Here is a 23,956-nt window from a genome sequence, read left to right on the forward strand (position 1 = left end):
TCTATAACATGGGAGCAAGAGGGAGTGCATGAAGTTTGGAGATATTGTCTTTATGTTAGCACCTATCACAAGATCTCACGAATGTATAACTATCTTTAAATAACGTGGACGAGTAAAAACCTTCGACTGTCTAGACTCTAGCGAGTGATGTGATCAAGCGAATTCAATAATAGACATTTGTAGACTAGAAGTCTTAAAGACAATTCAGCTAGCCTTCCTTCGATTGTTTTCTAGTGACTTGAAAGGCTCGTTTTCGACGTTTTTGTTGACTAGAATTCTTAGAAGACACAAAGATTTGAATCAGAGTCAAACTAAAGCCAGCCCATCCGTTTCTGCTTTATTATTATTATTCTTCCTTGAAAGTCCAAGTTTCATTTAAGCAATACTGATGAAAGTTTGGATCTTTTCATATAACTGCATTTAAAGAATTACTATGTACATGAATTCAATTTTTGTGTCAAATGAAAAACAGGAGAACCCCCCTATTCCCTGAAGAGAACAGCAAAGCATGCAATGTCAAGCTACATAAGGAAACAGTTCAATGTAAGTCATCCACTTTTTCACTATGCAGACACTGAAATGGAAACTGAAGCTTCCTCTGAAACCCAATCTGTCTTCTGTGAGGATCCCTTTTGTTAAGTGAAACTAGCCTCCCATGGGAAATCTCTATAATGTTTGGAACTAAACAATGAAACCGGTATCAATGAAACTTCGAGGCCCATATGACAACCAGCTGACTAGCTTCTGATCATTTACCTGCAATGCAACATTTAATTCTGAGCTCAACTTTTGGTTGAAACATGATCGCTTCTACGTGACAGTTCCTCCGGTATGGTGCTTTGACTGAGAAGATATGTATCAGATGGGAGAACAACTAATATGATTCTTGTATTCTCAAACAGATTTCCTCAGGAGGCACTTCTTCATCACTATACTTTGCTAGTTCTCCATTCCCGGTGCAGAGCCGAGTAGATAACGAAGGGGAACCTGGGGTATGAGTGCCTGCATATGAATTCCAAACACCAAAGATTTTGAGTCTACAGATTTTCATAACATTTGCAGGTGAAATATTTCCCCTCTATGATGCAAATTTTATTAAATTCTTTAACATACCTCTGAAGGATGAGCTTCTTTCGAAATCTTTTGTAACTTGCAATAAGATGGTACCAGAAAGCACAACAACAAAGCCACATATTTCAGATATGATCGTTCCTCCACTTTGGCCATCCCAATCCTGAAGTTGAAGTGTATTTCTAAGCACTTTTAACATATTAAATTTAGATTTGAAAAACTCATGATAAAGAGAGAATGAAATGAAGCTAAACTACCATCCTAGCGCACCTCCTCATCAAGCACATGAATCCGAATTCAAAATTTTCTGGGGAAAGTACCTTACGGTCCTTAAGCTTTAAGTCTAGTTTCCATTTGGTACTGAGATGTCAAAAATTAGTCTTTAATCTTAGGTTTTAAGCTTAATTTCCGTTTGGACTTTAGGTTTTAAAAAGTTAAATTTTTGCTATAGGTTTCGAGTTTAGTTTTTAATTGGCCCCTAAGTGTTCACCCTACATGGTGTTGAACTAAAAAAAAAAAAAAAAGAAAAAAAAGGAGAAAAATCCCTAGGCATAAATATTTTACATTTTTACCCCCGAGTTTTTACTAATGCTCACTTTTGGTCTTTGGCACAAACTTTAACTATTTAAGATAATTATGATGTGAAAAATTTTAATTAATTTTAATAATGATGAAAAATTAGTGAGAACTAATTTAATTATAATAAATTTAATCATTTTAAATTAATTTATAGACTTCGAAAGTGGGTTTTAGTAAAAAATCAAAGGTAAAAGTGTAAATCTTGAAATCTAGGGGATAGGGACCAAATGGAAACAAAACTCAAAACTCAATGTAAATGCAACATTTTGAAACCTAGTGAAAAAAATGGAAATTAAACTCAAAACTGAAGAGTAAAAGTATAACAAATTGAAACCCACGGACCAAATAGAAATAAGACTCAAAATTTAGGGACAAAAGGGTGTTTTCCCAAATTTCTTTCATTATATTCTCACGCAGATCAAGAGTACACAATAGTTCCATAGTTGTTCCCTTATATTCAGACTTCTTTTCGGTTAAAATCATTAAAACTACATCAGGAAGATACCAAAATAATGAGAGAGATCCTCCGAGTCCCAATGAAGAATCTGAATTCTTAGGCCACGTTTGGTATCTAATTTGATTTTTGTTTTTTGTTTTTGGTTTTTGAAAATGGTGTATTTTCTCACGATTTCTTACTAATAGTTTCTTATAACATTTGAATTTTTAGCCAATTTTCATAAACAAAAACAAGTTTTTGAAAACTACTTTTTTTTGTTTTCAAAATGTGGTTTTGATTCTGAAAACATGCCTAAAATCTAGACAACAAAACATATAAACCAATCGATGCAAGTGATATTTATAGGCTTAATTTTCAAAAATAAAAAATCAAAAACCAAATGGTTATCAAAATGGAGCCTTAAGACATAATTCGTACTTCCTAAAAATACTAAATAAAAAGCTATATATTTTTAGTGCAATCTCAATGCATGCCTCAGTTATTCTTGAGTTCAAGCAAAACACACAGGATTTTGTAATGCCCTAAGCTAGGGTGATTCCAGCCCAATGAAGTGTGAAATGTCCAACGCCAAATGAAGACTTAAATTTTTGTGTCAATATACAGATTTTCCATACCTTGAACATTATGACACTTGCAAGGATTGTAAGTGTCGTAAACATCACGTAGTATATCGGGGAGACAATTGCAGTGTTGAATGTGTCAAGTGCCTGTAAAACAGAAATAATACAAAATACGAATAAGAGGCATTCATTGATGTTCCATAAACTACTTGCAACCCAACTTTCAGTATTTAACTCAATGAATGAATTGAGAAATTGGAGAGCACTATATCAACGGCAAGAGTTCTCAGTGAATAATCTGTAAAGCAAATAAGACCACTGGATTCTATATACTTCAATTCTCATCAAGGATATGATTTCTCTTTTGCACCACTTGCAACCAACCATATTTCCAGCAAATAAGCAAATGAAGTTCATATCTTGATTTCAACCATGATTGGTTACTGGCCTCCATAATGAGTTGCAGATTAGGAAATAGAGGACAGCACATAAGCAAATGAAGTTCAAATCTTGATATCAACCATGATTGGTTACTGCCCTCCTTAATGAGTTGCAGATTAGGAAATAGAGGATTTTATATGCAAAGAGAGACTCGCTAGATCCCAACATTCTGAAATGTACAAAGGGCAAAAATATGTGGAAAGGCCTCCTGAAGTGGATTTGGACTCTTTTTGTTGGTTATTATCAAGGATTAAAATATCTGTCAATATATTCGTAAATCAGAGAGTCGATGTTGATATTGAGGTTTAATGGTTATATTTTGTTGATATTGAGGTTTAATGGTTACCTTTGATATCTTTAATAAATACCCATAAAATAAAATAAAAATATCATCTATTAATTCCAGTGTGATTATAAATACTAATAATAATCGGTTATGAGCATTTGATCCAGTTCATGTAAACATCAACTAATTCCATATTCAGACTTTGGATGTGACCATATGTCTCCTCCACTAGTTTTGCTACTCTTCTTAACAAGAGGGGTCTAGTCTAAACTAGATTCTCGCTTCCAGAGGCATTCATCAGAGGGTTCCCTTGTCTCCCTTTCTTTCTCAATCGCTAACTGATTTTTTTTAGTAGCCTTCTTATCAATCTAGTTTTGCTGCTCATAACGTTGGTAGAGATGGCATTCATATCAACCACCAACAATTTTCCCCCGAGACACTCCTATTTTCTTTGGGATGGTCACCTCTAAAAACCTCCTCAAAATTATTTACATCTTTGAAGGTTAATTCAGCCAAATCCACTGGCTACAATTAACTGCAACATCTCAAAGGTCCAGAGTGTGGCTGATGGTATCGGATGTATGGTTGGTGTGACTCAGTGGCCAATATAGTATTTGGTTTTCCCTTGGGAAATTTGGAGTTGACGTTGTTACCGCACCTGTGAAATGTCTGGTAATTTGAGCAAGTGGGGCGATTGTTTATCTTAGAAGGTTGATGGATTATTGTGATTTAAGTTAGTTTATTTAATCACTGATTGACTCAAAAGCTTAATCTAATGGGTAAAGATAAATTTAATATTATATCATCTAACACTCCAATTGCTTATGGGCTTGAAATATGTAGAAGACCCAACAAGTAGAAATCAATATTAATTGGGAAGCAAATAAAATAACATTCCCATGTTAAATCATCAATTGACCTAAAAGCTTAGATTGATAGGTAAATGTAAATAATATTATATAATCTAACAAGTCATTTCCAATATTTCCCCTTAAAATTTCTCTATCTTTTAAGGAGATGTCTTCTTTTGTTGTGGTGATGGGTAGAAGGTATAGATTCTAGGAAGATCATGGGGGGGTCCAAATCCACTTCAGGAGGTGGAATTTTTGCCCTTTCTAGTTCATTTCAGAATGTTGGGATCTAGCGAGTCAAGTTTTTCTCTTGGAACTAAAGTATGTGAAATAACTTTAAAGTTAATGATGAAGCGACAGAATAGAATTATCTAATGAATTCACAGAAAGAACTGATGTCCTAATAGAGATGTAAAATTGCAGGCACCAAAGGTGTTGGACCCTTGCATGCATGAATCGAGAATTTTTGTTTAAGTTCCATTCCCTCAATCATGATGTTACAAAGATCATTAGGGAAAAATATTCACAAACACGTTTTGAAAGGATACAAGAATTGAAAGTAACTAAATTCATGAAATCTCTTCCTTTCCTTCAACATTTCCACAAAGCCAGCTATAATGTTAAAAAGAACATTTGATTGTTTCAATCTTTCACAAGCCAAGAAAATTTTATTTGTCCTGGACAGGAGTGTTTGAAGAAAAGTGAGCAAAAGAAACAAGAGACTAGGGGGGGAAAACTTGGAATAAATAAGGTCCCGTTTTGTAATCATTTGGCTTTTTTGTTTTTAAAATTAAGCTCAGAAACACTCCTTTCCACCTCCAAATTTCTTGATTTGTTATCTACTTTTTACCAACGCTTTCAAAAACCAAGCAAAATTTTGAAAAAAAAATAGTTATTAGAAACTTGTTTTGGAATTTGAAATTTGGCTAAAAATTCAACTTTTGTATTTAAGAAAGATGCAAATCAACGTAAGAAATTGAGAAGAAATAGGCTTAATTTTCAAAAATAAAAAGCGAAATGGTTACCAGCCTAAAGAAATAAAACAAGAGGATTTCACCTACTAGTCACTACTTGATTTTGTGAAACAGAAAACTCAAACATGACCTTTAAAGCTGAACAACCACATGCCAGTCTATGAACAATAAAAGAGTAGTACAATTGCCAACCTTGTTGAGGTAATTCATTTGAATAACAACGCATATTACAACCACCAACATGAAAAACCACGTCTCGGGGAAGATTAGTTGGTTCTTCCCCTCAAAGGTCAATTTCAATGATGTCCCAAGGGCTTTAACACTCATAACCTGCAAATATTCAGGATGATATCAGCACTTACTTTGAGATAGACTACAAGCATACAGAAAATCAATTGACAGAATGAGAAAGCAAGCCTTCTATCATTTCAACTTAATTTAGGAAAAAGGTTGATAGGGAAGCTTGCCCAAGAAACTGTTTTCTTATTAAATATCCTTGGCTCATGAACTAACTAGTTTTAATCAGACACCTCAAATAAGGCTATCGAGTTTAGATGCCAATAAGCAAATAGCTCTGTGGTTAATGTATCTACTTCTTCCTTTAAAGTTAGAGGTTTGATTCTTCACCTACACTAAAGAAAGACCATTGTGCTAAGATAATAAAGATACCAACTACAAGTAGAAAAAGTTGAGAAGTGCTTGTACTGAGCATATATGTATGTTTTGCAACAGAGGAAGTCCTAAATAGGACAGAAATATCACAATCTGCAACATGCTAGAAGCAAATATTGGATCCTTCAACTAAAACAAAGAACTCTCAAGTTCAAAGTAACAATTATCAATTATGAAGGAAGAGATATCAGGGCAATAAGATGGATCTTGTGAGTGCATGAAAGTAAAGTCTTAGCTCTTGTCTATGCACATTTTCTGATGCATTTAAACATACACTCGAAAGCCAAATGGACTAGTGAAGGTTCTTCCCTTCAGTGAATTACCAGATCCAAATGGGTTTCATAAGAGGGGGGTTGACAAACCCATATATGAATTATGCTTTCCTTTGTAAGAAGAATTTATAATGTTCATCCCCCTTTGCCACGGAGAGATAGGTTCCTAACTAGACATTTCACATCCAGATTATTTTCAGAATCTCGGAGCACTACCAAAGTGTTTCAAAGAAGGGTTATCCTGACGTATAACAAAGAAATATGGAGGGAGAGGGAGGATAAGTAGATATATTACGAGGACGAGGTTGTAACTAGAGTTTCCTTTAGCCAATTCACTTGAAGGTGCAACAAGTTGTTGGCAAGATCAGTTGCCATTCATGCCAAGATCTCATAAGTTTAAATGCTTTAGTTTGAACAATGAAATGTATTGGAATTCATATAAACTCGATGCTATACTAAGACAAGACATACCGAGAGGGAGCCCACCAGCGAGCAAATTCCAGTGAACACCAACACATTGGTATGCCCACACCGAGGGTCAAAATGGATGACAAGAATAAAAACCAATACAATCACAGATCCCATATATAGCAAAAAGGCTGAAAAACAAAATAGTATCAGTCAGCCATGAAGCTCATATATGACAAGTTAAACAACAAAATAGGAGGAGCCACGAGCTAGACATTTAACCTGGCTGTGTTGCCATATTCCATATTTCCTGTACAGAAGTGATGGGAACCTCCCTTGGTGCATGAACAACAATAATGACTGAACCTGCTATACACATAACACAGCCCAAAATCCCAAGCTTGTGCAGCCTCTCCTTCAAGATAAAGTGAGCCAACACAGCACTAGAAAAATCCCATTTGAAGAATATAAGAAAAAACTCTAAAAGCTAACATGAAGATGAGTTTTTTCCTCCTAGAAACAACTACTTCCATTGAGAAAAAATGAAAGAAGACAAGGGCATACAAAAAAAAAAAAACCAATCCCAGGGGAAACACTCCACTAGAGAAAGGATTTCCAACTAAGTAAGATGTTACCTAGAGAATAATTTCAAAAGGTTATCGAAACTAAACCTCAAAGAGAAACATGGAACCTCATTAGGGTCCCTATCCACACCTCTAAACACTCTATTGAGAAAGAACAAGCATAGTGGACGAGAAGTAGAGAAATACCTGACAATTATGCTTAATGCACCAAGAGGCGTCACGACAACTGCAGGGGCAAATGCATATGCAGTGAAGTTGGCAGCCTCACCAACAATCACTGGATTACAAACAATAAGAATATTGAGGTTTGCATGAATATAATCAAATATGAAATCATAAAGCAGAAGTTTCAAATGCAAGGAAAAGAAAGGGAAAATGAATCATGTCCAGGAAATCACTTGAAGTTTGAATCACCAATCAGTCGAATTTAAATTCATTCATATACATGGTGCACAAAACTTGCACATACCCAAGATAAGAAAACCTGTGAAAATTTATCATGATATCAACCATCTAAATGCAAAAAAATCAAAGCCCCTTGAGAAGAAGAAAGAATATCTCACTTATAATCATGCCTATCCACCAGAGAGGCTCACGGAGGTAAGTATATCCACCAACACCTACAACAATAAGAGCACCAACAAGGCCATCTGATTCCAAACAAACCCCAAAAATATCAAGAAACAAAAAACCCAAATCAAGTCCATTCAGAAGAAAAATTTTCACCAGCTCTGACCCCAGATGCTGCTGCCGCTCTTCTAAGCCCCTTCTTCTTGATAATAAAGCTTGCCCCTATGAACCCACTTGAGAGCAAAGCCAAAATAACCCCATTCAGATTGTCTTCGCTAAAACCCATCTCGATAATTCAATCCTTATTCTTCTTCTTCTTCTTCTCCTTTTCATCATCGAATTACTTACCAATCACAATCGTATCTACAACCCAGATCATCATCTTCTTCTTCCTCCAATATAATACTCCACTTTTCCTTTTTGTTTTTTTTTTTTTTTTTTTTTTTTTTTTTGCTGCGAAACAGAGTCGCCACGTTGACGATGTTCATCAATCATCAGTACAGACGGATAATTGCGTTTTGTCGCGTGAGGATAGAAATGGGCCAATAGGATCCACATCCGTGCCACGCGATTGACGGTCGACGGACAAGAAATAATAAATGAAAAAATTGTTAGAAATTATTCGGTGAGTGGCTTGCGTATTTCGAAAACCTCAGATGTCATAATATAATATAATCAAATCAGCATTTTCGAATGTAAACCATACGATTAATTACACGATCTCCTTATCTTGATCTTGAATGTCAAAAATCTTTGATGGGTTTTTGAGATGAGAAAGGCCGATACCATCCACTTTAGTATACTTCTTTTGTCTCTATTTATCGAACTGTCGACAGCGACCAGCCACATGGAAGATGGAAAATTAAGATTTTTTTTCCTATCTCAACTCTAAATGATGAATGACATGTCTCTCACAAACTTATAAAATCTAATCTTATAATACAACACTACACTACAACATTCTATAATACTTTGAGTTAGAATGATCATGTCTATCGTAGTCCTAACGTAATGTTTATTGCGATCTTCATTTTTCTCTACTCCATTGCAATATGCATGGAGAAAGCACATCAAAGTTAAATATGACCATCACTTTAGGATTACAACATTCATGATTATCTCTAACACGGTTATTATAAAATGCAGTAGTATATTCTAATATAAACATAAAAGTTAGGCTTCCTGATCATTAATTATAAAAAGGCTCGTGAAATGGTCATTCATCAAATAAAAATAAATATATAAAACTCGAAACTAACTACTAGTGGTTGGTTGAATTTTATTTTATTTTATTTTTCCTTTCATTTCCATGAAGGAAACCATAAAATATGGGAAGGGAGAGTGAGAAATACAATAAAAATCATCACATGGGTTGAGTGGTAGGACGAGTTGGGAGACATTGGGTTGTTTGAGGCGTTATTATGGATTGTAATAGTATATGAATTATAATACTGATAATAGTTTAGGTTTGGAATGCATACTATTTTAGTTGAGGTTATAATAGTCTGTGTTTAAAGTGCAGATTATATTAGTTTGGTTTAGGTTTTTTCTTATTATTTTTTTATTACAAGTAATGATACCTTAAATATCATATTTGTCAACCACATAAATTAATTGAACTTGATTCTTTAATTTGTGCATAACTCAATTTGATTAAGATATATATTTGTAATCAAGAGATAAAAGATGTTTAAGACACTCAAACTCATACAATTATTAAAATTGGGCCTCAAAACTTTCAAATGTATGGAATTTCGAGATTTTTTTTTTAAAAAATAATATTATTTTAATAATTAATAACAAAATAGGATTGAGAAGAAAATAATGGGACTGTTTAATCGTGGATCAGGTACACGTCTTTAAGAAGTCATGTACCCAATCCACGTTTCGCTCGTTCTGAGAATCTTTACCAAATAACAATCATATACTAGGTACATGTATATGACAAGGGACTCACTTACGGGCTACAATCATCGTGTGGCACATGAGTTTTTGAAATGTAATGATATTTTTAACTTTCTATGTACTTTTATTTAAATACTATTTTGTTAATCATTTTTCATATTATATGTCTCAATTTACATATTACCGCTAACATGTTTAATTATTTTATAAATACCATAATCAAAAAAGAACCTAAATCCTACATTTCTTAGGAAATTAAAAAATAAGAAGAAAGGATTGTGTACCCCGCTCACCAGTAATGCACAGTCGATACTAACGTGGCTATCCACAAAGGGATGAGGTGAATCACGGTACTAGTGTACCGGGTACATGATTTCCTCTCCTCTTAGTATCACCCTATTTTTGTCAATACTTTTGACAACCATTTTAAATAATTGTTGAAACTAATCTGAATTTTGACCCTTAAATTTTTAATTAATTACTTAATTGTTAAAAAGGTTTTTTTTTAAAAATTAAATCTTTTGTTTGTATTAGAATTTATTTTCTTCTTTGATAGAACTAGATAACAATCTGAAAACTAATCCTTTCCCTACGTTTTTTATATGTTAATTTCCTATAGTTCCTCACCAGTTTCAATTACAGCAAACTTGATTTATTTAATTTCATTAATTCATTTTTTAAGAATTAAACTACAAAAAAAGAAATCAAAAGTAGTATAAGAAAGGAAAATATCTTTTTGGGGTTAGTATCCATTTGGTCTCCCTACTTCAAAATGTTACACAAGTTGATCTCAAAAGTGTTTTTTATATACAAGTTTGTTTGATTTTCTAAACTCAAAATATTTCTTTTAATGTCAAATTGTAACATCCTAATTTTTTTTTTATTTGGGTGTATTTTGGAAATTTTGATGCTATTAAAATAAGCAAGATAAAGATTTAGATTTTGAATTTAAAGTGAACGAAATTGAGGGATTTGGAGTTAATTGAGTACGTATTAAGATGATTGAATTTGAATATTAGGTGATTAAAAACTGGGAAAAACATGGATTTAATTTAATTGGAGATTTGGAATTTTGAAGTTTAGTGTTCGGAGGAATTTGAGACTGGAAAACAAAAAGGGAAAAGGAAAGTGAATATAGAAAATTTAAATATATGTACTTAAATATGTATGTGTGTGGTTTTGAAGTCAAAAGGAAGGAAAAAATTAAAAGCGAGAGTCAAGGCCCGCAACTCTTGGACTTTCCATCTTCTTCCCTCTGTTCTCATGTTGAACACAATAGAGAGAAAAAGAAAACAACGCTGCATTTTGGGCACCCACGCGCAACCATCTAGTCGCTTCACGTTAGCAGTTATCGGCGTCGTTCATGCCGAATCTGGGTCATCATCGTCTAGCATTGTTTCCGTGAGTGTGGTTTCGATTTTGTTTTTAGCCACCACACCTAGTCGAGACCATCTGTTATCGTCGTCACTGCTGTGACCTTTGGGTTTTCTAAAATTTTAGATTTGGGGTAAGATCTAATTAATTTGGTTGGATTTCTTGAAGGTCTTGTTTACCCATTAGTTTTTTTTTTTTTTTTTTTGCTTTAATTGGTTGACCCATTGCGTTTTCGATTGAAGTTTGGGAGCGTTATTGATCACTGTCCAACAAGTTCGGGTTTGGTTCCAACAAGATTTTGGTAAGTTTTAGGCAAGTTTTCTTGTGAACCTTGGTTACCCATTCAATTTTAGTTTGGATTTTAGCTTTACCCGTAGATTTGGGATTCTAATTGTTAAGTATTGGTAGGTGGCTTAGCCTCGCCATGATTTGGAAATTGGAAGTGATTTTGAGATTTCAAGCCACACTTTGGGTAAGGTTAATTTGGATTAAATTTTAGTTAGTATGGTGATTGGTTACGACCTAAATTTGGGTAAAATCATTTGGAATGGTTTGGGTAAATTAATGCATGAAACTAGGCTCATAGATCTAATTTAACTTTTGGATCATGGCCTAGATTTGAGTTCAAGGTTGTGAAGTTAGATAGAGAAGGTTATTGTCTGCAGAATTATTATTTCGGCTTAATATCAAGGTAAATGACTTTACTATTGGAATGCCTTTGTGCCAGCAACATTAGTTCCTCAGTTTCAGTTTGGATTAAGTGAATGTAGAAGTATGTTTTAGATCTTAAGAATATGTTATATGTATGAATGGTTCTGTTATGCACATGCTAGGACGGTGAGATTGTGGTAATGATTATGTTGTGGGACCCGTAGATAAATACTATATGGTTCATGTTCAGTGGGTGGCAATTGCCTTCTAACACTAGCCATGTTTTTGTGATCCTTCGGGCTCACTACCATGTTCAGCACCATGATCCTTCGAGTTCACTACCATGTACAACACCGTTATCCTTCGGGTTCACTAATATATTCAGCACTGTGATCCTTTGGATTCACTACCATGTTTAGCTCCAAGAATCAATGCATTTCCTACCATGTTGTGTGCCTTTGAGCCACCAGATATATGCTAGAATGGGTTAAATTGTTCACCAGATGGCATTCCATGTTTTCATGTTCTCATGTTTCTATGATGAAATATAGTATGTTGTTCCACCAGTATGCATGCGTTTACAGATGTGTATGCATAATCAGACCCCGATAGTGTGGTTACTTACTGAGCATTTTATACTTATTCTTTATTATGTTATGTTTTTCAAGTAAGGGTAAGAACACCCCGCGAATGACAGAAAGAATCCATGATCATGCTATTAAGACTAGACAAATGCTTACGCTTATTTTTCCATGCTTTCATGTTTTAAATTCCAGTCTTGATGTACTAAATTTAATTTAAAAAAAAAAAAAAGTTTATGCACTGTTAGATGTTTCAGATAAAATTTTTCAGTGTTGTTTTATTTTTTAAAGGGTACCCTGATCAAGATTTTCAGTTATTTAAAAGTTATTTGTTTTATAACATTCATTTGGTTTTAGTCAATTCACAAGAAGGGTGTTTGAGAAGTATGCATGCATATAATAATGACCTAGTATAAGTCTCAGGTAGCTGGGTATTTATACAAATTACTATAAAAGAAGACTATTAAGCACTATGAACTGGTCGTTGATGGTGATCGTCAAAGTTGGCTGCTGAAGGGAGTTGTCAGAGCTAGTCTCTAAAGATGGTTGATGTTGAATTTGGGGGTCGAAGTTGGTCTTTGCTATAGTTGGACACCAAAGTGGTTATCAAAGTAGGTACCGAAGTTGGTTGCATAAACATGTTGGGGTTGATGCCCTAAATCTCATAGGGTCCTATAGTTTGTAATTGTATTGTACAAACATTTTATTTATGTAATAAAATATGTGATGTTTTATTTCAAAATTAGTTACATTAACCACAAACTAATAAACTAATATCCAATGTTATCTTGTAGCTTAAACATGTATGTAGAGACATACAGATGGATCATGTTTAAGTGATAACCTAAATGGTCTGTAGTAGATGGATAAGGCTGGATACTTTATCCTAGTGACACTACGAGTATGACCCATTTTGTAGATGTTACAATTGTTGTAAAGTACTACAAATGATCTGGTCTTGATCATTTATGTGGAGACATGTTAGCGGGGATATTCTATACAAAGGATTTTGTATAAGACCGGACCACGAAATGTTTAGTCTCATTATATAAAGTCGTTCATAATAGAGACTTACATTTCACCAGGATGACCATAGGTAACATGACCTGAATCCTGAGCGAGTTGTGAACTCCTACCTATGAAGGCGGTCCTTTGATTTGTATGAGTGAGAGTGGCAAGATTACCGACTCAACAAGCCTACCATTTGGGGGATTCATTTGATTAGGGAGCTGGGAACACAGCTACACAAGAAGGAATTCACTCTTTCCCTAATGTTCCTTATGAGCTGATTCTGAGACTTGAACAATGTGGCACCACACCCTCTCCTGGCCCGAGAGGGGTTTGGTCAAAGTTGGACTATGATTTATTGTTCATTAGATGGATCGGTAGTACTTAAGGAGTTAGATGTAACTATAGGGGAAAAACGGTAATTTTGGCCCAGCTGTACTTACGAACAATTTGTGAAAGGTCATTGTACTATTGATTGGTTATATCCAATAAATACAAAAATATATCTGTTGTGCGAAGAGTGCAACTATCGGTCTTTAGTGAGTGCCCGACAGTTAACGAATAGTGAATAATTTAATTAAAGGATTTTAATTAATTATTCACGTACCGTTGGAGCTTCAAGCTACAAGTATATGAGGTCCCCTTTGTAGCTCAATAAGAATTAATGAGAATCAATTTTTGGATTAATTTGAATTGTTCAAATTAATTGAGGAAATTAATTATATGCGATATAATTAATTTAATCTAATTATATATGATATAATTACTATAATGTATTTGATACATTATAATATAAAGTTTATTTGAGAGGAAATAAATATTTTAATATGATTCAAATATTAGTTATATGAATTTGATTCATATAATTAAATTTAATATAAATAGGATTTATATTAAATGTCATTGATGAGAGAATAGAAACTATAGATTATGTGTTATATTTGATATAACATATAGTTTATATATATATATATATTATATGATAAGGTAGTTATGATATAAATATATATTAAATTGATTTATTTTATTTTATTTTAAAAATCATTTTCCTCTTTTCTCTCTAATACGTGCTAGAGGGGGAAAAAAGTTGTTCTTCTTCCTAGTGTGGTTTCACAAAAAGAAGAGAGATCCATAGTAGAGTTGTTAGACAATATGAATCCCATCTTTTTCTCTCATCTCTTTCAAAATTCCCTCTTTTCCAAAATAGCCAGAGCCCACAAAACTCCTGGATTCTCACCCAGAGAATACAGAGGTAACATTCATGGCGGTGTCCTCATTTACGATTAGAGGGTTCGAGATTGTACGTGACAAGATTCGGAGAAGAAATCTCGTGAAGAAGGGTTTTTCAAGGGTAAGGTTTCTTAAACCCATTTTCTATTCTGTAATCTATGTTTTAAAGTATGTTGCAATTATCTTTTAAATGCATAACCTATATGTTTTGCTGTAAAATTTATGTTCTGTAAATTTTGGGTTTGGGTCTAATCCCATGCTTCCACTTAAGGACCTTTAATGGTTCCTTCAATTGGTATCAGAGACAGGTTTCTAGTCATAATATTTTTAAAAATTTTGGATTAATTTTATAGTGTTCTAGTGGGATTTTGCATTCTATAACTCATGTGATGAATGTTCTGTGGAATATATGGTTTTGCGATTATTGGATATTTTTAGGATTGGACTATTTAGATTATCACTTTTAATTTACAAATTGGTTTGTAGGGGCCCATGTTTTGGGGTGTTTAAATGCAATTGAGTATGTATTTAAATTTTTGGGCCGCTCGTGCTGTTCTTGGTGTGTTTTCTAGAGAAAACGAAGTTCTTTTTTGGAAGAAGAGGAAAGTTCATTCGATCAATGCTTGGCGATGCCTGCTATGTGATAGCTTGTAGAAATACAAGCTATTGCAACCTTTTATTTAGAATTATGAGGGTTGATGAGCAGAATATGCATTAATATTGCTAAGGATTCATGTGAAAAAATGAGCTATAGTGGAAAAATGAGCTTGCGATGATCAGAACTAAAAATCCCCGCTAACTTTATATCATGCGTTATTTTACGTCAAATTGTCTATCTTGTAGCTGTCATAGGAATCGATCGCATGCGTTGATCCCAAACCATCACAAAGTTGATCGCATGCATTGATCTTAATGAACACAAGTTGGTCGTATGAAATGCTGCAACTACAGAGCGATAGCCATGATAGAAGATGATCACAAAGTGGGTGGAATGCGTTGATACTTAAGAAGAAACAATCATTAACGCTTGCCTTGGGAGTATCAAAGAGATAAGATCATGATGACATTTCACCTACCGCGACAGGAATGGTAATGATTCAGAGTGGGATTACTAAAGCTGTCGGCGTTTGAGCTCTATAAATAGAGCCTTGAAGCCCACACTCAAAGCATCTGGAACTCTGCCTTAGGCAAATTCTTGTGATCCCAGATGAGAGTATGAGTAGTCAGTCTTTGAGAGCTCTTCATTCCCACAACCCTTTCCGATTGACGACTGGATCTTCTTCAGAGATAGAGCTCGAGAGAGACTACTCCACTGCCCATCCATTGCACCACCGGCAACCTTGACACACATCTGATGGAAGCAAGAGATTGCCTACATCTAGCCATCCATCTCTCTTCTCACCTCTGTGTTGTATTACATTTTGGCTTAAAACATTAATACATTCTATAATCAATGCATCTCTTCAATTCCTTCAACATCATTTTCATCATCTTCTTCTACTTTGTCATCTTTTACTTTCATTGTAATGAGTTAAGCGCAGATTGCAAGAGTTATCGCATACTCAATCATGCGATATAGAGATATGACGTATGTAGCAAACCACCGAGAGGTGTACGTTGTGCGAGTATAGTGAGTCAATCCTCTTTGCTTAGTGCAAGGTTATCGTAATGCTTGTCTATGAGCAGAGTAGCTATAACCAACTGCCCAAGAGGGTAAGTAGTGGAACTCATTAAGCAAAGTAAGCAGTGTTCCTAGAGATAGGAATAATCTTATGCTCAATGCAACCATGCGTTATAAAGATATAAACATGTGGCTGGCTACCGAGAGGTATGCGATGCATTAGTGTGTGAGCTACCCTTGCGACCAAACTTAATAACTTGGTGAAATTTCCCCTAAACTTTACTTCTCCATGCATCTCATTACGCGTTAACAGTTTCCCCATCTCTACTAATTCTCATAGTCAAACTTCAATTGCTCAGTTTGTTTAGCTAGGAGTAGGAGTAGCGCATAGAAATCAACTTCTTTATTTTTATTTTTATTTGCTATCTCAAACGCATTACTTTACATTCCTCTCTTAGTTGCAAGTCCTCGTGTTCAACCTCGGATGATCCCAAGAAACTTACGTTCTCGTTATACTTGGCGAGAGAGCAAGAAAACTTATGACAGGAATGCATGGTCATCGCATACACGATTAATGCATACTACATATTCTTTAGATTACCGTATGATCATCGCATACACCATTAATACGTATTCATCAGATTAACATATGATCAGGGTATGACCATCAACGCATATCCATTAATGCAACAAATTAAAAGTTTCCTTTCCCACATCAAGTTTTTGGCGCCATTGCCAGGGACTTACAATCTAATAATTTGTTAAGTTTTGTGTTTTCGCAGGCACGCTTTTGGTCTTAGGCGTACTATAGCTTGTGCGACCAAGTTTCAAACGATATTTAAGTGAAGGTGTTGCGCCCGAATTCAATGGATCAGCAACATTGTGCTCTGACGCAATCTCCATGACTATCACATCACTGCGATGCACAATCTCCCTAATCAAGTGGTATTTTCGTTCTATATGCTTGTCTCGACGATGACTCCGAAGCTCCTTTGAATTTGCCATAGCCTTATTGTTATCACAATAGAGAATGGTTGGCAAACAGCCTCCTTAGCTGCTTCACAAACGGCTACGTATTCGGCTTCCGTATTGGAGTCTGCGATACATCCTTGCTTGATGCTTCGCCACACTACAACCCCTCCATTCAGAGTGAACACTGACCCCGATGTCGATTTACGAGAATCTCTATCAGTCTGAAAGTTAGAGTCTATGTATCCGGTAAGGATCAGATCCTTATCTCTATACACGAGCATGTAGGTTCTCGTTCTCCGAAGATACTTGAGGATTGTCTTGATCGCTGTTTAGTGATCAAATCTTGGATTGGACTGATAATGACTGACAATCCCTACTGTGTAGCAAATGTCAGGTCTGGTACACAACGTTGCATATATTAAGCTTCCAACAGCTGAAGCATAGGGAATCCGTCTCATCTCCTCAACCTCTCGAAGTGTCTTAGGACATTGATTCTTAGACAAAACGATTCCATGCTTGAAGGGTAACAAACCCCTCTTGAAATCCTGCATTCTGTATCTGATCAACATTTGATCGATGTACGATGCCTGAGACAAGACTAACCTTTTGTTCTTACGATCCCGAATGATCTGTATCCCTAGAACATACTGTGTCATACCCAAATCTTTCATTTGGAACTGGGCAGCTAGCCATTTCTTAATGTTAGTAAAAAATCCTACATCATTCCCAATGAGTAGGATATCATCCACATATAGTACCAAGAAAGATACTGAGCTGTTGATGATCTTCTTGTAAACACAAAACTCATCAACGTTCTGATCAAAGCAAAACGACTTGACCTTTTTGTAAAATCTAATTTTCCATGATCTAGATGCTTGTTTCATCCCATAAATGGACCAATTAAGCTTGCAAACTTTTTGCTCTTGATCTGAAACTACGAACCCCTCTGGTTGAGCCATGAGATGGTCTTCTCAAGATTACCATTAAGAAAGGCAGTCTTGACGTCCATTTGCCATATCTCATAATCATAAAATGTGGTTATGGATAGGAGTATCCTGATAGACTTGAGCATGATAACAGGTGAGAAAGTTTCCTCATAGTCCACTCCCACGACCTAGGTATAACCCTTTGCCATGAGTTGAACTTTAAAGGTTTGGACCTTTCCATCTACACCTCGCTTTCGCTTATAGATCCACTTACACCTAGTAGGTTTTACCCCATCGGGTGGATCCACAAGCTCCTAGACGTTATTGAAGTACATAAACTCCATCTTCTAGTTCATGGCCTTAATTTATTCATCCTTGTCAACATTCTTCATTTCTTTCTTAAAAGACAATGGATCCTAGACCCCATCATTAGAAATGATGTTCTAGGCTTTAGTTCAACCCATGTAGTGATCCGATGGATTCATAACCCTCCCAATACGTCAAGGCAATCTCAACTCTTGAGCTAGTTGACTAGATGTATCGACCTTAACAACTCTTGTTTATTTGTCAGTCTGTTCAACAACTCTTGTTGAACCATCGGTAGTTTTAGTCTCACTAGAACTCTCACGTAAAACAAGCTTACTTCGTGGCTTATGATCCCTTATATGGTCTTCTTCCAAGAAGATAGTATTTGTAGAAACAAACATTTGGTTCTCACTCGGATCATAGAAGTATCCACCTCTCGTTTCCTTGGAGTAGCCTACAAAGAGGCAAACTTTCGAATGCGGTTCCAACTTCTTCGGGTTAGTCACAAGCACATGGACCGGACACCCCCAAATCCTGAAGTGGCATAAACTACCTTTACGACCTCTCCATAACTCAAAAGATGTTTTAGAAATACTTTTTGAGGGAACTGTTCAAAATGTAGCTAGCAGTCTCCACTGCAAAACCCCAAAATGAGTTTGGAAGATGAGCATAATTCATCATAGACCGAACCATGTCCAACAAGGTTCTGTTTCTCCTTTCTGATACACGATTCTGCTGAGGTGTACCTGAGGCCGAGAGTTGGGATGCAATCTCATATTCCATCAGTTCTGGAATTGGAGGTCCATATACTCTCCACCACGATCAGATCGTAGTGTTTTTATCTTCTTACCTAACAAGTTTTCAACTTCAGCCTTATACTCCTTGAACTTGTCAAGGGTTTCAAACTTACATTGCATTAGGTAGAGATACCCGTACCTTGAATAATTATCTATGAAAGAGATGAAATATTCATGACAAACTCGAGCTCTAATACTCATTGGACCATAGAGGTCAGAATGTACAAGCTTCAAGGCTTTCTTGGCTCTGTAACCTTTTTCAGTAAAAGATCGTTTGGTCATTTTACCTTTGAGGCATAATTCACACATTGGCAAGGAGTTTTCTTCTTAATTCTTTAGAAGTCCACATTTCACCAACTGCTCAATCCTATTGAGGTTGATGTGACCTAACCTTAGATGCCAAAGATGGCCGTTTTCCTTCGGAGAAACCTTTGGTCTTTTAGCTGTTGTCGCTGTACTAAACATTTTAGTATTAAACAAGGCTTTAATGACTAATAGCCTTAGTACATATAAGTTACTTTCCATTGAACCAAAACCAATCTCCATTCCATTCTTGAAAATAAATACTTTATTCTAAAAAAGGAGATGGTATACCCTTGTTCAATGAGACAAGAAATCGAGATTAAGTTCCTCTTAATATGAGAAACTACAGAAACATTATCTAGTAATAGACAACGTTTCTTGTCCAAAATTAACTTTAGCCTGCCTACAACAACAACTGAAACAACCTCACCAGTACTGACTCGAAAAGTCATCTCTCCCTCTGGCAACGTTTGCCAGGTACTGAATTCTTGGTAAGAGAAACTGACGTGATTAGTAGCACCCGAATCAAGGATCCAAGCAGAATCATCATTGTCTACCAAACACGTCTCCAAGACCATTAAATAAGATTTACTATCTTTAGACATCCTCCTCTTTTGGAGAATAGTGGGATCAGTATCAGAACCTAAACAAGCTTCAATTTCAATTTCAGAGAACACTTCTCTTCTATGAACTTCAACAGAGTTAACAACACTTGCTTTCTCTTCTTGGAGTTTAACTTGGGAACTGACACTACTAGTTTTGTCATCCTTCCCTTTGTGCTCAAAAAGTAAGAACTGACGTTCAAACAATTCTTGCAACGAGTCCATGATCTCGCATGCAATGATCATGTTCTCAACCCTTTTGGCCAAAATATTAGGTATGCTAGTCAAAACGTGAAGTCTGGCCAATGAATTAGCTTTCATCCACAACTCATATGCATTACGAACACTTCGTGGTGCATCAAGGGTCGGGACTTGAGGACATTCCTTATGCATAAAAAATTCGAGGTCATTTACCATGAAATACGTGTTACAAGACTCTTTCCAATGTATGTAACCGGTCAAATTAGAGGCATTTCACGGAAATACAAACAAGTTGCTGAAAACAAAAACACATTGATCTGCATTAGGTTTTAAGAAAATACCCGTTGATAAAACATACAATTACCAATAAGGTTTAGCAAAACTAACATGAACTTCGTGTGACATCTAGTTTCGCAATGACATTTCAAAGGTTTAGGACAAAAGCCGCCGAAGAGAGGTCAATTATCCCTCCTTTGAATTGAGAAATTCTCAACCAGCCCTTAATACCATAACAACTTTTTCTCCTATAACGACTAGCCATCATTGATTTGGTCATGAAATCATTAACTTACTTAACAATTTCCCATAAGTGTGACCCACAATTTTAGGCCCTAAAGTTTCGATCCAAGTAGCCAATCCGAAGGGAAAAAATCCGATTGGGGCAAAAACTAAAGCGACCTTATCCATTTCTGGAGTTCACCTTGATCTTGACCTACTTCACAAAACCCATCGAGGGGGACGCTCCCAGGGTACTACAAGGGAGTGCAAGAATGATCTCACGGTGCGAACCAATGATAGAGATCGTAGGACGTGTTGACACACACCCTTCACCCAATTACTATAAACATGCTCTCCGTCCATCTTGATATTGACTCATGCAAACACCATTCGAAGAGGGATACTCCCAGGGCACCACGAGGCCAAGTATGAATCTCACGGTGTGATTATTCAGGGAGAAGCGTGGGTGGAATCATTGACATATCAGATACATCTCTTCCTCCCACTGAGAATTTTATAACCTAGGGTTTAGTTTCCATAGAAAAAACATGGCAAAGAATTTTAACTAAGTTACTTTTTAGGTTTCCCTAAGAGTAACTTTTACCTTGGATAGTTAAACAACTTTTGATCATCATCCATTAAACTCTTTAACGGAGTCTTTGACCAACTGTCGCATGCTTGCAGAAAATCTATCTAATTCACCTTTCCAGGTAGGTTCCCAGGTAGGGGTGTTCCGTTTCCATCATCTTAAGTACCCCAACCTAGACACAACCCGCCTTAGACAAAAGGTCCCTTATAGATAGATTTAATATAATTTTAATATTTTATGCCAATCAATTTAATCCTATTAAACCGATTTAAAAAGATTAAACTAGGTTGCTAATCCCATTAGAACCTTGAACTTAGGTCTATCTTAATCCAATTTTAAAACCCTTTTAAAACATGAGTTCACCCTAAGTCCGCATGCAACTCTTTCTCTCGATTTTAGTTCTAATTTCTATTATAACACTTATAACAGAAACAACCAAAATCATGCACAACGCAAAGCAAACACATACGAGGCATTCATAATGTTTACAAACAGCCTAAGTATCATGCTTCATGCATTGTTCATTCATTACTACTTTTTATATAACACTTATACAAAACAACAACGAACCAAGCAAAACATGCTTCCATTCACCCTTATACTATAACGCTTATAATATAAAGATCATGCATGAATATGCTTACTGCATGCCCAAATATAACTCTTATATTTCATGATGCATGCACATGCTCTCTTGTCATATTATAACACTTATAATACATGATGCATGATTAATTGCATAACCTAAAGTGGGTTTCAAATCTATATGTCAAACACTTTGCCATATAAACCACATACATCTCATGTATATTAAACAAATGTTGATGAACCGGAAAAAATTGCCTCCAAATCCTCAAAACTAAAGCTAACTATTACATAAACGAAGAGTCTCCGGTTCAAATAGGCGAACCAGGTCTTGAACCGCCCGATCGAAGTCCGCGTCTCCACTAATCGTGTACCAAAAACCAACGCAATCGTCTACACGAAAGAGTAAACGCTTTACTCAGTCGTTTACCTACACTTCCAGAGCTAAATGATCGTTTAGTAACGATCGTGTACCTTTTACTATGCAATGAAGCACGAGGTACGCGATTGTGCAACACGCCGCGCATAATGCAATTTCTAAACGATTGTCTAAACAACAACGATGCGGTGAAGCACAATCGTCTAAACGATCACCGAGCGAGCGTCTTCATATCATATACCACATGATCGTATAGTCAGTAACTATGTGATGAGCATGCTAACTACACGATCATTTAGCACGCGCATTTTTCTATTAAACGATGAGCATCAAATGCTCCCACTCGATCATTTACCTCCAGCATCTATGCGATCGGGCAACCAACACTACACGATAGAGTAAACGATTTACCCTATCATTTAATATTAGCAAAACGATCGTTTAGTAAATACTACACGATCGTATAGAAAACTCTACACGATCATTTAGTTAAATCACAAGGATCGTTTACCTAAGGCTACACGATACGACCAACTCTTGGTCTTATTCCTCGCTGAGAACCAGATCTCCATGCTTCGAAACTTCATCACGAACGACATGACGAACTTAAACATTTTGAATTACAGACTCGAATGCATGTTAATTATGCCCAAAAATGCAGGGACACTTACAAATTAACACTTTGTAATTGAAAGAAAGCTTTAAACAGAGGCAATTAAACTCGTAAACATTCATCAACGCCATCTACAAACGCGTTTAACACTTAAATGCGATGTAGAAAACTCACCACGACTATAAAAGAAGTTCAAAACAGAATTAAAATTTGGAATATCAGAACAACCTGGCTTTGATACCAATTGAAGGAAATTAGACATGAGGATTTCCATGAGTAGCAATGATCCTTCCAAATTCCATTCGTATTTGAACATACATAATTACAATCAAGAAACAGAAACATACAGGCTTTGCACAAAACGAAATTACTGCATGCTTTACATAAGATCAAGGGATAGAATTATACATATCTTTGAAGACTCATATTCAAACATCCTCGATCTCGAATGCTCGTTCAATCAGCAAGACAGCAATCACGAACGCACGAACATTTTGACCGCTACACTGCACGATGAACAACGACCTTGAACACAATGAACTCCAAGATCACAAACACAGTGAACGACCTCAAAAAACCTCAACTATGTCGAGTTGAGTACGACAACACCACAATGGCTACCTTGGTATTCTCAGTGTGAGAATCCAGAAGTGTGGTCTTTGTGTGGACTTGGTTAGGGGATGAGACCGGAGAAGAAAAATTGTGTAAACGATTGAGCAAATGGGAGATGACAAGGTCTAACGTATAGACGATGCCCAATCGTTTAACAAATGTTATGCGATTGTTTAGCAAAAGCTCTGCGATTATTTAATTAAAGGCCAGCTGAGTGAACTATTATGTAGTGTCACTCCATGATCATCTAGTCTCTCTTCAGCTATCGTTTAGTAAATCTCATTCACTTGACAACCTTTCCATGAGAATTCTTTCCCAGAATGGAAAATCTCAAAAAATTCTAAATTTAGGAAAATATTTTTCCTTTTATCTCACGGTTACCATGAAACCACCAATAACCTCCCACTCAATTAGTTATTAGAAAAAAAGAGTAATTATCCAATATTTAATATTATTATAAATATATATGATAACCAAC

General features: G+C 35.7%; 1 protein-coding gene and 1 long non-coding RNA gene across 6 annotated transcripts; one reads left to right on the plus strand and one right to left on the minus strand.

The window, feature by feature from the left end:
* Positions 1-306: 306 nt before the first annotated feature.
* On the minus strand, positions 307-8,336 carry LOC120071047 (probable magnesium transporter NIPA6). 5 transcript variants are annotated; one of them, XM_039023045.1, is made up of 10 exons: positions 7,882-8,336; positions 7,719-7,775; positions 7,625-7,639; positions 7,342-7,432; positions 6,854-7,014; positions 6,635-6,762; positions 5,412-5,549; positions 2,722-2,814; positions 1,114-1,234; positions 307-1,002 (listed from the first exon to the last, which is right to left on the minus strand). In XM_039023045.1, the coding sequence occupies exons 1-10, from the start codon at positions 8,009-8,011 to the stop codon at positions 875-877; spliced, it is 1,062 nt and encodes a 353-aa protein (XP_038878973.1). In that variant the 5' UTR covers positions 8,012-8,336; the 3' UTR covers positions 307-874. The 5 variants fall into 5 exon arrangements, with proteins under 5 accessions (XP_038878973.1, XP_038878975.1, XP_038878974.1 ...); XM_039023047.1 differs by having other exon boundaries at positions 7,892-8,334; XM_039023046.1 differs by lacking the exon at positions 7,625-7,639 and having other exon boundaries at positions 7,882-8,333.
* A 2,484-nt stretch (positions 8,337-10,820) lies between these two features.
* LOC120071702 lies at positions 10,821-12,154 on the plus strand. Its single transcript, XR_005480314.1, has 2 exons — positions 10,821-11,137; positions 11,247-12,154. It is a non-coding gene; the product is annotated as an uncharacterized LOC120071702 (long non-coding RNA).
* Positions 12,155-23,956: the final 11,802 nt, after the last annotated feature.

This window comes from Benincasa hispida, chromosome 2, assembly GCF_009727055.1.
Source record: "Benincasa hispida cultivar B227 chromosome 2, ASM972705v1, whole genome shotgun sequence".
NCBI lineage: Eukaryota > Viridiplantae > Streptophyta > Magnoliopsida > Cucurbitales > Cucurbitaceae > Benincasa > Benincasa hispida.